Raw genomic sequence first — 13,652 nt, forward strand, 5'->3', positions numbered from 1 at the left:
CGATTCCAAAGTAATGCTGCAATGTTATAAAATGACTCAACAATGTTGCATCTGTTTTTAAGAAATGAGGAAATCTTTAGTACAACCCAATTGAAAGTATCTCTGCCTTTTAGTTCATCACTTCAATACCAGAGGGCAGCAGTGAGAACAGTGATACCTAGCTACCACACAAAAAGTATCATAAACAGTAATTTCACACACCTGCTTTCCAGCATGATGGCTTCCGTATTCCTCCTCTTTTTGTTTGTGCTGCTTCATCTTGTCATTATGGCTCTCAATACAGATTTCCTGTAGAAATAAATAAACATGAGAAAAAAATTAATATAAAATTAAAGACCTTTTTAAAAAAAAATTGTTCTTGGATGTGGGTATGACTGGCTGGGCCAGCATTTGTTGCCCATCCCCAATTGCCTTTGACCGGAGTGGCTTGCTAGGCCATTTCAGTGGGGGATAGTTAAGAGTCAACCTCATCATTGTGTGGGTCTGGAGTCACGTGTAGGCCAGACCGGGTTAGAATGGCAGATTTCCTTCCCTGAAGGACAGTAGTGAACCAGATGGATTTTTACAAAAATCAGCAATGGTTTCATGGTCACCTTTAGACTTTTAATTCCAGATTATTATTGACTTCAAATGTCAACATCTGCCATGGTTAGATTCAAGAGCATTACCCTGGGCATCTGGATTACTAGGCCAGTGACAATACCACTATGCCACCACCTCCCTTGATCCTAAATAGTCTGAACTAAGCTCAGACAGTTCGAGCACCACTGGAAGTTCCTTCCCCAAGCCTCCCACAATCCTGACTTGGAATTATATTACCGTTCCTTCACTGTCGCTGGATCAAAATCCTGGAACTCCCTCCCTAATAGCACTGTGGGTGTGCTGACACCATATGGACTGCAGCAATTCAAGAAAGCAGCTTGTTACCACCTTCTCAAGGGAAATTAGGGATGGGAAATAAATGATAGGCAGCACGGTGGCACAGTAGGCAACACTGTTGCTTCACAGTGCCAGGGTTCCCAGATTCGACTCCCAGCTTGGATCACTGTCTGTGTGGAGTCTGCACGTTCTCCCCATGTGTGCATGGGTTTCCTCCGGGTGCTCTGGTTTCCTGCCACAAGTCCCGAAAGACGTGCTGTTAGGTCATTTGGACATTCTGAATTCTCCCTCTGTGTACCCGAACAGGCTCTGGAATGTGGCGACTAGAGGCTTTGTACAGTAACTTCATTGCAGGGTTAATGTACGCCTACTTGTGACAATAAAGATTATTATTAAATACTGGCCTAGCCAGCGACGCCTACATCCCAAGAATGAACTTTTAAAAATCAAGGCACCCAATTTATTTTCTTAAAAATATATTTTTATTCAAGGCTTTTCAACAAAAGTATAATTTTACAGAATGTCAAAAGAACATCAGAAGAACCTCACATCAACCCAACAAACAGCCCCAAACCTCCAGCCCCCTGACATCGACCCCCCCCCCCCCCCCCAGCCAAGCCCCACCTTCCTCGTTTTAACCCCCCCCCCCCACCCACCCACCTCCTGCTGACCCCTGAAATCCTCCTTGAAAAAAATCAATAAACTGTTTCCACCTCCGGTGAACCCTTTCAACGACCCCCAGAGTGAACTTTATCTTCTCCAACTTCAGGAATTCTGCCAGGTCACTCACCCACACCCCTACCGTAGGTAGCTCAAAGTCCCGCCAGTGTAACAAGTTCCATCTGCGGGCTATCAGGGAGGCAATGGCTAATACATTGCCCCGCCGGGCCAATTCCCCCCCACCCCAGGTCAATTCCTTTTCCAACACCACATCCCCTCCCCCGTCCCTTGCATCCGATTCACTGTCCATTACCCCCAGTGCCCCACCCCCTGGACTCCCTATTGCCGTCAGCACAAACCTCCAACCTCTCCCACCGCAAGACTCCCAAACTCTCCTATGACCCATGTCATATGAGAGTACCTTTAAGAAATGGGTGTTTATCAAATAGCTGTAGTGGATGGACCTTAAAGAAATGGGTGTTTATCAAGTAGCTGCAGTGATGTCAGAGCGTGGGTGGGTATTTGTCTTTGGATATTGCTAGGAAAGATTAAGGTTTACTTTTAGAGTACTGTATACTTTAGGAGAGGCATTTGAGTTGATAGTTGCTAAGATGTTTACGGTGTGTTTATAAAACGTTAACTGGATTCATAGAATAAACATTGTTTTGTTTTTAAAATACTTTAGATCTCTGTTGCATCACACTGCGGGTCAGGTGAACTCCATGATACATTTTGGTGTTCTCTAAACCCTGGCCCATAACAAATTGGGGGCTCGTCCGGGATAATAGTCTATCTTTCATGATTGTATTGGCTTAGTAAACTTAAAGACAGCGAGGGGTGAGCACATTTGTGGTTGCTTTTCAGGTGTGGTAAACCAGTTTAAGCAGGGAGTGTGTTGTGGACAATTGCTCTTTAAAAGGATGGGAAGTTTTTGTGGGTGGAGCAGCACCTTACGAACAGAGATTTAAAAAAGGCTTTTAGATTTGGCAAAAACATTGCAGTTAACGTTATCTGACAGCATGCAAAAAGAGGTACTTACGGCGCTAGCTGAGCAATTAAAATTGCCTGAGATACATTCTGACTCATTAGAACTGGCAAAAAAAAATCAGTTACAGATTAAACAACTGGAACACGAGAAAGAATTAAAGCAGCTTGAATACGCAATGACGGGCAAAGAAAAAGAGGAAAGAGAAAAAGAGAGCAAAAGGGAGCTACAGATCAGGGAAAAAGAAAAGGAGAGAAGAAACAAAGAAAGAATAGCCCTAGCAAAACAAAATGAAGGAGAAAGAGAGGTACAGATCAGAGAAAAAGAAAGAGAGAGGAAAGGGAAAAAGAAAGAGTTTGAAGTTCAGAAAATGGCCATGCACATGATAGTCAGTTAAAATTGGCGGATGTAAAGGGAAACGTACAGATGGAGGAGAGTGATGAGGATAAATAGAAAGAGCATCATAGTCGAAGGCTGGGTGGGGATCTTTTAAATATATCCAAGCATTGCCAAGGTTTGATGAGAAGGAAGTGGAAGCCTTTTTCATTTAATTTGAGAAAGTGGCTAAACAAATGAAATGACCACAGGACATGTGGGTATTACTGATTCAAACAAAGCTGGTAGGTAGGGCTAGTGAAGTGTTTGCATCACTATCAGAGGAGGTATCTGGGACGGAGGAGGTGGTGAAAAAAATCAATCTTAGGTGCATATGAACCTTTGTCTGTAGGCCTGAAGCCTACAGACAAAGGTTTAGAAATTTAAGGAAAGAACCTGGTCAAACATACATGGAGTTTGAAAGGATCAAACAGAATAATTTTGATAGGTGGATAAAGGTTTTGTAAATAGACCAAACGTATGAAGCTCTCAGAGAAATTGTACTTTCGGAGGAGTTTAAAAATTCAATTCCTGATGTAGTGAGAACTCATGTGGAAGAGCAGAGGGTTAAAACTACTAGGTTAGCAGCAGAAATGGTAGATGATTATGAATTAGTTCACAAATCAAAGTTTGGTTTCCGACATCAGTTTCAGCCTGTGAGGGATAGAAACTGGGGAAAAGAGAAATACTCAAGTGGTAGAGGTAAAGGAGATCTGATGGGAGATAATAAGGAGAGTGTACCTCAGATTAAAAAAGAAATCCAGGAGGGTGGAAAAGAAATGAAAAGTTTCAAATGTTTTCACTGTAATAAACTAGGCCATGTAAAGCCGCAGTGTTGGTAGTTGAAGAAAAGCACTGGGAAGGCTGATGTGGTAAAACAGGATAAGACAGTGAGGTTTGTTAAAGTGGTAAAGGAAAGCTCAAGTGAAGCAAAGGAGGTGCAAAAGGTTGTTCAGCCTGATCAAGAGGTGATTTATAAGAATGTGCCAGATGTCTTTAAAGAATTTACTTGTGTAGGTGAACTTTACTCATGTGTACCAGAAGGAGTAGGTAAAAAAGTCACAATTTTAAGAGATACAGGAGCTAGTCAATATTTAATGGTAAGAGATGAGGAGTTATGTAGTTTGGGAAGAATATTGCCAGAAAAGGTGGTAACATGTGAAATTCAGGGTGAGAAGAGTAGTGTTTCATTATACAAGGTAAGGTTGGAAAGTCCAGTGAAGAGTGGTGAAGTGGTAGTAGGAGTAATAGAGAAACTATCTTGTCCAGGAATACAGTTTATCTTGGGTAATGACATAGTTGGATCGCAGGTGGGCGTGATGCCTACCGTGGTTGATAAGCCAGTGGAAAATCAGACAATTGAAATGTTGAAAGAAGAAGATCGTGGGATTTTTCCGGATTGTGTAGAAACAAGGTTACAAAGTCACAGGTTAAGAGAAGAGGAGATATCAAAGAGTGAAGATGACGTTGAAGTGCAATTATCAGAAACAATTTTTGATCGAACAAGAACAGGTGGGGGATGAGGCGGATATTTTTAGTTCAGGAAAATTGGCGGAGTTACAACAGAAAGATGTAGAAATAAAATGGATGTATCAGAAAGCATACACGGAAGAGGAATCTGAGTGTATACCAGAGTATCATTGCCGTAAAAATTATGACTTGATGAGAAAATGGAGACCTTTACATATGCAGGCGGATGAAAAGTGGGCAGAAGTTCATCAAGTAGGATTGATGGTAGGGTACAGAAAGGAGGTGTTGCGAGTTGTACATGAGGTACCATTAGGAGGTCATTTGGGAATAAGGAAAACTCAAGCTAAAATCCAGAAACATTTTTATTGGTCTGGACTACATAAAGATGTAGCTAAATTTTGTCAATCATGTCACACATGTCAAGTGATAGGGAAACCTCAAGCAGTGATAAAACCAGCACCCTTAATACCCATTCCAGCATTTGAGGAACCATTTACAAGGGTCCTAATTGATTGCGTAGGACCACTTCCTAAAATGAAAAGTGGGAATCAATATCTTTTGACTATAATGGATGTGTCTGTTAGGTTTCCTGAGGCCATTCCAGTACGTAATATTACAGCCAAAAAGATTGTGGAGGGGTTATTTAAATTCTTTACTAGATATGGACTACCCACAGAAATACAATTGGATCATGGATCGAATTTTACTTCAAGGTTATTCAAAGAAGTTATAGATAGCTTAAGAATAAAACAATTTAAATCAACTGCATACCATCCAGAATCGCAGGGATCATTAGCAAGGTGGCATCAGACATTAAAGATAATGTTGAGGGCATATTGTCAAGATTATCCAGAGGATTGGAATAAAGGAATTCCATTTGTACTGTTTGCAATTAGGGATGCACCTAATGAGTCAACCAAATTTAGTCCTTTTGAACTAATTTTTGGTCATGAGGTAAGAGGACCACTTAAATTGATTAAGAAAAAATTGGTGACTGAGAAATCGGAAATTACATTATTGGATTGCATGTCAATTTTAGGGAATGATTAAATAGAGCAGGTGAATTGGCTAGACAACATTTAAAAGTTGCACAAAATGTGATGAAACGGGTAGCGGACAAGAAATCCAAAGTTCATAGTTTTGCCAGTGGAGATAAAGTTTTAGTGTTGTTACCAGTGGTAGGTGAACCTTTAAAAGCAAGGTTTTGTGGACCTTATCAGATTGAAAGAAAATTAAGTGAGGTGAATTATGTGGTAAAATCGCCGGATAGAAGGAAAACTCACTGTGTGTCATGTGAATATGCTTAAAAGGTACTTTGAAAGGGAAGGAGAGAAAAAGGAGGCGGTTTTAATGATTCTATCTCAAAGTGACAAACCAAATCCAGATGACTGCGAATTTGACATACCTCAAATTAAATTGGAATACAAGGATGTTCTTAAAAATTGGGGTAAATTGTTGAGTTATCTTCCAGAGGAAAAACGGACTGACAAGAGTTATTGATAGCACGTGGGCAAGTTTGTGGAGATAAATTGGGAAGTACTAAAATGGCTATACATGATATAGATGTGGGAAAGGCTGTTCCAATCAAACAGTATCCATGCAGACTTAACCCTTTAAAATTGGCACAGGTTAACAAAGAGATTGAGAGTATGCTTAAAAATGGCATAATTGAAGTGGGTTGCAGCCAATGGAGCTCACCCATAGTGCCTAAACCAACGGTTGTGTGTGGACGACAGAAAGGTTAATGCAGATACAAGAACGGACACTTATCCTATCCCACGTTTGGAGGATTGAATTGAGAAAGTGGGACAATCAGCTTTTATTTCCAAACTGGATTTACTTAAAGGTTACTGGCAGGTACCTTTATCCGAAAGGGCGAAGGAGATTTCAGCTTTTGTGATTCCAGGTGGTATATATTAATTCAAAGTTATGCCATTTGGCATGAAAAACGCCCCAGCCACATTTCAACGGTTAACTAACAAAGTTGTTTCAGGATTACCCAATTGTGCGGTATACATCCACGATCTGGTAATTTTCAGCCAGACATGGAAAGAACATTTAAAACATCTGATGGAGTTATTCGATCGACTTCAGGAGGCAGGTTTGGTGATAAACCTAGCCAAAAATGAATTTGGAAAAGCCCAAGTCACTTTCCTTGGCCATACAATTGGACAGGGTCGAATGGTCACACGGGAAGTGAAAGCAACAGTTATTGAGGAGGTTTCAATACCCTCAAGACGAAGGGAAATAATGCGATTTCTTGGCATGAGTGGATTTGTTCGAACATTGGTGAAAAATATTTGTAGCGTGATTGCTCCACTGACGGACTTGCTCAAGAAGCGTAACAAGTTCCAGTGGACAGCGGAGTTTCAACAGGCATTTGACGGCCTGAACACTGTGTTAACCAATGCTCATGTGTTGGAGAATTACAAGGGACTCTGTGATCAGATTGAACTAATGTATCTGACGTTAAAGAGAAATGCCGAGGAGTAGAGAAATGGACGGATCGTGCAGAGACCTTCTTGTTCAAAGAGGCTGTCAATCGAGACGGATTTCAGGTGGAGGAAGAATGAAAAAAAAAAAATGGACTATATTATTATACCTGTTTGCATGTGTTGTTTTTTGAAACGAAAAAGTATATTTACTGTGTGCATTTCTTAAAGGATAGTGAAAAGGTGAAAAATGAAACCATCTTGAAGTTGATGGTTTATTTTTTCTTCTTCGGGGGAGGTGTCATGCGAGAGTACCTTTAAGAAATGGGTGTTTAAGAAATGTACCTTTAAGAAATGGGTGTTTATCAGTGATGTCAGTGCGTGGGTGGAGCTGGGCTGTCAGCTTTTTACTTTCGTTTTAGGCTGTTTGCTGCAGGGTGCGTTTTAGTTTCGTTTTCAGTGTTGGAGCTGAAGCCAGACAGGGCAGGTGTCCAGGTGTTCTCTCTGCCATGAAAAGACTATCTCTTGATCATTTGGTGAATTCAGAATTATAAATGTTCTCTGTAGTGAATGTAAATCTAATGTGCTTCTGTTAAAAGGTGTTTCTTTTGTCTTCTGGATGTTGTTTGGGAAGTTATTAAGGATTACTTAGTGTTGTATTCTTTGGGGGTTGTATTTGAATTGATGGTTGCTAAGATGTTCACTGTATGTTTTAAAAAGGTTAACTTGAGTTCATAGAATAAACATTGTTTTGCTTTAAAAAATACTTTTCCATTTCTGCTGTACGACACCTGTAGAGTGGGCCGTGTGCTCCCCATACCATAATCTATTAGAAGTTGTGGGTCAGGTGAACTCCATGATACACTTTGGGATTCTCTAAACCCTGACCCATAACACTGCACATATGGAGGATAAACTCCAGCATGGGCTGGATAGTCTAAACAGCCTGTTTCTACGCAATTCCATAATTCCTGGCAGAATCCCCTGCTTACACAGTATGTGACTTAAAAAAATAAATCTGTTTTCAATGAGGATTATCAGACATCAGAAATGTAATCTGAGCATTCTCTCTCAATGCTATCCAGCAATAGTGACATTAATCTTGGGGAATGAAAAATAAGATTTTTTAAGGCAGTCTCAAAACGGGAGAGATTTTTCTGATCTTGTACTTGGGTGTACTGGATCAGCCTGTGTGCGGCAAATTTAACGTAATTGGGCAGGTTGGAGAGCGTAAGTTCATCCAAATTTTCCTTCCATTAAATTTAATGCCAAAAAAAAAATCCAACAGACATCCTTACAACAGGCCATGCATTCTAAATCATGCAATTTCAAAATTAAATATCAGAATGTGGATGTTGCTGTCATTTCTGTCTATGGTGCTGGTCATTTTTGAACCAATGAGATGTTTGATAAATTCAGTGGCTTGGTAGATAATTTTAGAGGGCAGTAAGCAAACAGCCTTTTTGGAGTTGCACTGGAGTCACATACTATCTAGAACCAACTACAGAACAGACTATTGTGCAATCAGAAAGGAATAATTGGCATACTAGTTGCATGAGGCCCCTTGGGGATGAGCCCTTGGGGATAGAAATTCTTCATCAAGATGGAGAGTGATGTAGTTGATCCTGAGACTAGGGTCCTGAACCTAAATAAAGGAAACGCGAGTTGGCTAAAATGAATTGGAGAATGTTATTTAAAGGAATGACAGCGAATTGACAATGGTAAACATTCAAAAAGCGTCTGGATGAACTGCAATAATTGTTCATTTCTGTCGCGCAAAAATAAAATGGGAAAGGTGGCCAAACCACGGCTTACAAGGGAAATTATAGATAGTATTAGGTCAAAGGTAGGGGCACACAAATTGGCTAGGAATAAACAACAGGTTTGAGGTTTGGGTACAGTTTAACAAAAGAGGCAACGGGATTGATTAAGAAGGGGAAAATAGAGTACAAGCGCAAGTTGCAGGGAGCATAAAATCTGACTATTGAAGTTTCTTTAAGGTGCGTGAAGAGAAAAAGATTGGTGAAGACAAATGTATGTCCCTTACAGTGAAAAAAAAAGGGGAATTTATAATGAGGAACAAAGAAATGGCTGACCAACTAAATACATACTTTGGTTGTATCTTCACAAAGGAGAACACAAATAACATACCAGAAATGTTTGGGAACACAGGGTTTAGTGAGAGGGAGGAACTGAAGAAAATCAATATTAATTGGGAAATGGTTTTGGGGGAATTGATCGGGTTGAAGGCCGATAAATTCCCAGGGCTTGAAAATCTACATCCCAGAGTACTTAAGTGGCCCTAGAAATAGTGGCTGCATTGGTGGTCATCAACCAAGATTCTATAGACTCTGGAACAGTTCCTACGGATTCGAGGGTAGCTAACGTCACCTCACTATTTAAAAAGGGAGGTAGAGAAAAAACAGGGAATTCTGGACCAGTCAGCCTAACATCGGTGGGGAAAATGCTAGAGCCCATTATAAAAAATTTAATAGCAGAACACTTGAAAACAGTGGCAGGATCGGACAGAGCCGGTATTGATTTACAAAAGGGAAGTCATGTTCGACAACTGGAACTCTTCGAGGATATGACTAGTAGAGTTATGAAGGAGACCCCGCGGATGTAGTTGATTTGGACTTTTAGAAGGCTTTCGACAAGGTCCCACGTAAGAGATTAGCATGTAAAATTAAAGCATATGGGATTGGGGGGTAGCGTATTGAGATGGATAGAAACCTGGTCAGCAGACAGTAATCAAAGAGTAAGAATAAGCGGGTCTTTTTCAAATTGCAGTGACTAGTGAAGTATCACAGGGGTCAGTTAGAACCCCAGCTATTCACGATGTATATTAATGATTTAGATGAGAGAACTAAATGTAATATCTCCAAATTTGAAAATGACACATAGCTTGGTGATAGGGTAAGCTGTGAGGACGATGCAGAGATGTTTCATTGTGATTTGAACAAGCGGAGGTGAGTGGGCAAATGCACAGCAGATGCAGCACACCGTGGATAAATGGGAGGTTATCTACTTTGGTAGCAAAAACAGAAAGGCAGATTATCTGAATGAAGTGAGATTGGGAGATGGAAATGTGCAACGGGACTTGGGTGTCCTTGTACACCCATTGCTGAAAGCAAGCATTTAGGTGCAGCAAACGGTGGAGAAGGCAAATGGTATGTTGGACTTCATAGCGAGAAGATTAGAGTATAGGGGCAGGGATGTCTTGCTAGTTACACAGGGCCTTGGTGAGAATATTGTGTGTAGTTTTGGTTTCCTTATCTGAGGAAGGATGTTCTTACTATAGAGGGAATGCAGCAAAGGTTTACCAGGCTGATTCCTGGGTGGTGGGACTGATGTATGAGGAGAAATTAAGTTGGTTAGGATATTTGCTGGAGTTTACAATAATGAGGGGGAAATCTCATAGAAACCTATAACGGTCCAACAGAGACAGGGTAGATGCTTGAAGGATGTTCCCAATGGTGTGGGAGTCCAACTCCAGGTGTGGCAGTCTAAGGATATGGGGTAAACCACTTAGGACTGAGATGAGAAGAAATTTCTTCACCCAGAGAGTGGTGAGCCGTGGATTTCTCTACCACAGAAAGCAATTGAGGCCAAAACATTGTGTGTCTTCAAGAAGGAATTAGATCTAGCTATTGGGGCTCAAGGGATCAAAGGGTATGGGGGAAAAGCGGGAACAGATTACGGAGTTGGATGATCATGATGAATGGTGGAGCAGGCTTGAAGGGCCGAATGGCCTACTCCTGCTCTTTGTTTCCATGTTTCTATATTGTCTACACTCGGTGTGGACAGCAGGTTTTATTTCTTAACCTGAGGAAATTTTAAAAAGTTGAGTTTTTATGACAATTCAACAACTCCTTGGGTCTGATAGAATCTTTTTATTTCTTTTCTAAAAACAGAATTCAAATGTTTAAACTGTCATGGTGGGATCTGAACTTGCTTCCTCTGGATTCCAAGTCCAGGCCTCATGATTACCAGCCTAGTAATATAAACCTTACTACCCAATCTTTTATCACCCGATCTTTTATCATTTTCACCAAATCACAAAGATATATATATATATTTTTACAGCTGTACTTGTGCTGCATAGAGAAGGAACTTTTGTACAAATGTCTTTATTGACAGACATAATTCAAAAGAGATTTTTTGTAATTATTGCATTCAACTGTTTTTAAACAGGCAGCTAAATTTAATTGGTTAATGAGTAAAGACGTGGTCGGGATTCAAGTCTTGAAATACATACATCTCTACAAAAGATTTCTATTTAAATTGTTTTTTGTAAACATAAATCTGTATTTAACCAAGCAAAGAAAGCACCAAGGATTTGACAAGTGGATAGTTCAATTGACGTAACAAACCTCAACATGGGTATACCAAGCTTTCAAAGCTGCTACATTTCCAGAGCATTTGCGTTTAGCTGCTCTTTCTGATCAGCTCATTTTGCTGCCAGTCATGACTGGCAGGGGAAAAATTTACAAATTTAAAGGACATAAGACATAGGAGCAGAATTAGGCCACTCAGCCCTCTCTGCCATTCAATCATTGCTGATATTTTTCTCATACCCATAAGCCCTGATCCCCTTATTAATTAAGAACTTATCCATCTTTGTCTTAAAGACACTCAGTGATTTAGCCTCCACAGCCTTCTGCGGCAAAGAGTTCCAAAGATTCACCACCCTCTGGCTGAAGAAATTCCTCCTCATCTGTTTTAAAGGATCGTCTCCTCAGTCTGAAGTTACACCCTCTGGTTCTAGTTTTTCCCACTAGTGGAAAAATTCTCTCCACATCCACTCTATTCAGACCTCGCAATATCCTGCAAGTTCAATAAGATCCCCCATATCCTTCTAAACTTCAACAAGTACCAACCCAGAGTCCTCAACTGCTACTCATTGGACAAGCTCTTCATTCCAGGAATAATTCTTGTGAATCTCCTCTGCACCCTTTCCAAGGCCAGCACATCCTTCCTTAGGTACGGGGTCCAAAACTGCTCACAATACTCCAAATGGAATCCGATGAGCGCCTTATACAGCCTCAGAAGTACACTGCTGCTCTTGTACTCTCGACATGAAACTCTAACATTGCATTTGCCTTCCTAACTGCTGAATGAACCTGCACATTAACCTTAAGGTTTTCTTGAACAAGGACTCTTTGTGTTTCTGATTTCCACTCCAATGAGTCCACCAAAAAACCCCAGGAACAGGACAAAAAGGGCCAAAATACAAGTACCCTGGTGGGAGCTACCTAGTGCACGACCTCCTCCTGCATGGCGCCACCTGAAGCCCAGCTCTGAGGGAAGTTGTGCTACATTTGGTCCCCCAACTGTGGTAATTGTTCCTGTCTGTGTGGGAACTCCTACGCGTGATTATCTGTATTAAATTGGGATAAACAAGTCTTCTGGACCTGTCAGCACCACAGTTGTCTCCTCTGTGCTGGCCTGTTGAAAGAAAATTGGAAAAGGCTTTGGGGAGCATACAAAACATTCCTTCACTGGAGATTGGCAAATCAATAAACTGTAGCAAAATTTCAGCAAGCTTTTATATAAGTTGCCCTGAAATCTATCTCCTGATAATTATACTACTTGCATTCAATGTGGCAGCAACCATTTGAAAAGACAACCGATTAAGCCATTTTGTTCCTACTCCTACATCTTTTGTGATATTTTGCATCCTTGTAAGATTTCAAGACATGTAATTCTACTCCATGATAGATGTAATACAGCAAATTGTACAACGAAGAGGCCTAATGAGGGTGAAGTAGCAGGATCAATAATTTGTGTTCTTCCACAAGAATGACTTGCATTTATATAGTATCTTTCACATACTTGATATCTCAAAATACACAAAACTAATTTAGCCGTATGCATCCAATCAAGCAGGCTGTACTTTGATGCAAGAGAAATATTTATTTTCTTTTTACCATTTGATGACAGTTCTATTAATATAAGAATTATTAAGCATTTTCTATAACTTACGAAATATTTGGCACATATTAAATGTATTTAATCTTATTCATGGGGTTATAGTTGGTACAAGCCCCATTTCAATCTTGCGGCCCACTGAGATGAAGGCTGGCACTCATGCAGCCCATTCACGAAGTTGCCCGTCACTACCATCAAGAAATTTAAACAGTGATGCACATTTTAAAACGAAAATATCACTGGGCCAGAAGCCAGTACACATTAACAGACATGGGGATGATGGGTAAATGTGACTTGCTCGGAGTTCAGATATAGGCAGTAGTGTTTTGGATGAACTCAAGTTCAGAGAGTTGAAGGTGGGAGGCCAGCCAAGAGATTAAAATTGTCATGCTTTGCTGAAAGGGAGCTAAATGCTAATTCAAAAATAAGTTTCAAAACGAGATTGGATCTAAATTTGAAACGGAAAAATACTGCATGATTATGGGGAAAGATTTGGGATAGTTATTTCAAAGACCTGGGCAAACACCATGTGCCTAATTGCTTCCTCCAATGCTGCTTGAATCTAGATTCAAATATCCAATTATGTATTGGGAAAATTGTCCTCAGTCCCTGCCCTAAACTCTTTCCCTAGCTACCAATTCCATCCTTCTTCCTAGCAACTGCCTGAGGTGAAATTAGACCATTTGTAACATTGGTATAATTTGATCCCGAGATGTGCTTCTCGGCACATCCATGCAATCTCTAAGAACATCTATTTTCACGTCCTTGATATTGCCCAACTTTTCCCGTCTCAGCTCATCTACTGCCAGAACTCTAGTGTTCGCTCACTTACAATGGCTCGTGGTCAAACAACTTTTGATTCTAAAACTCTTACCCTTGTTTTTCAAAACCTACCATAGCCTCACTCCTCTCTATAATCC

At 40.5% G+C, this 13,652-nt stretch overlaps 1 protein-coding gene across 1 annotated transcript in view; it reads right to left on the reverse strand.

Moving 5' to 3' along the window:
- jmy (junction mediating and regulatory protein, p53 cofactor) overlaps positions 1-13,652 on the reverse strand; it is a 209,885-nt gene that overhangs the window by 39,092 nt on the left and 157,141 nt on the right. Inside the window, exon 7 of the mRNA XM_072515988.1 lies at positions 202-288. Within this exon, the coding sequence (XP_072372089.1) occupies positions 202-288 (87 nt within the window). The remainder of the gene's footprint in view (positions 1-201; positions 289-13,652) is intronic.

Source organism: Scyliorhinus torazame, chromosome 9, assembly GCF_047496885.1.
Source record: "Scyliorhinus torazame isolate Kashiwa2021f chromosome 9, sScyTor2.1, whole genome shotgun sequence".
Taxonomy (NCBI): domain Eukaryota; kingdom Metazoa; phylum Chordata; class Chondrichthyes; order Carcharhiniformes; family Scyliorhinidae; genus Scyliorhinus; species Scyliorhinus torazame.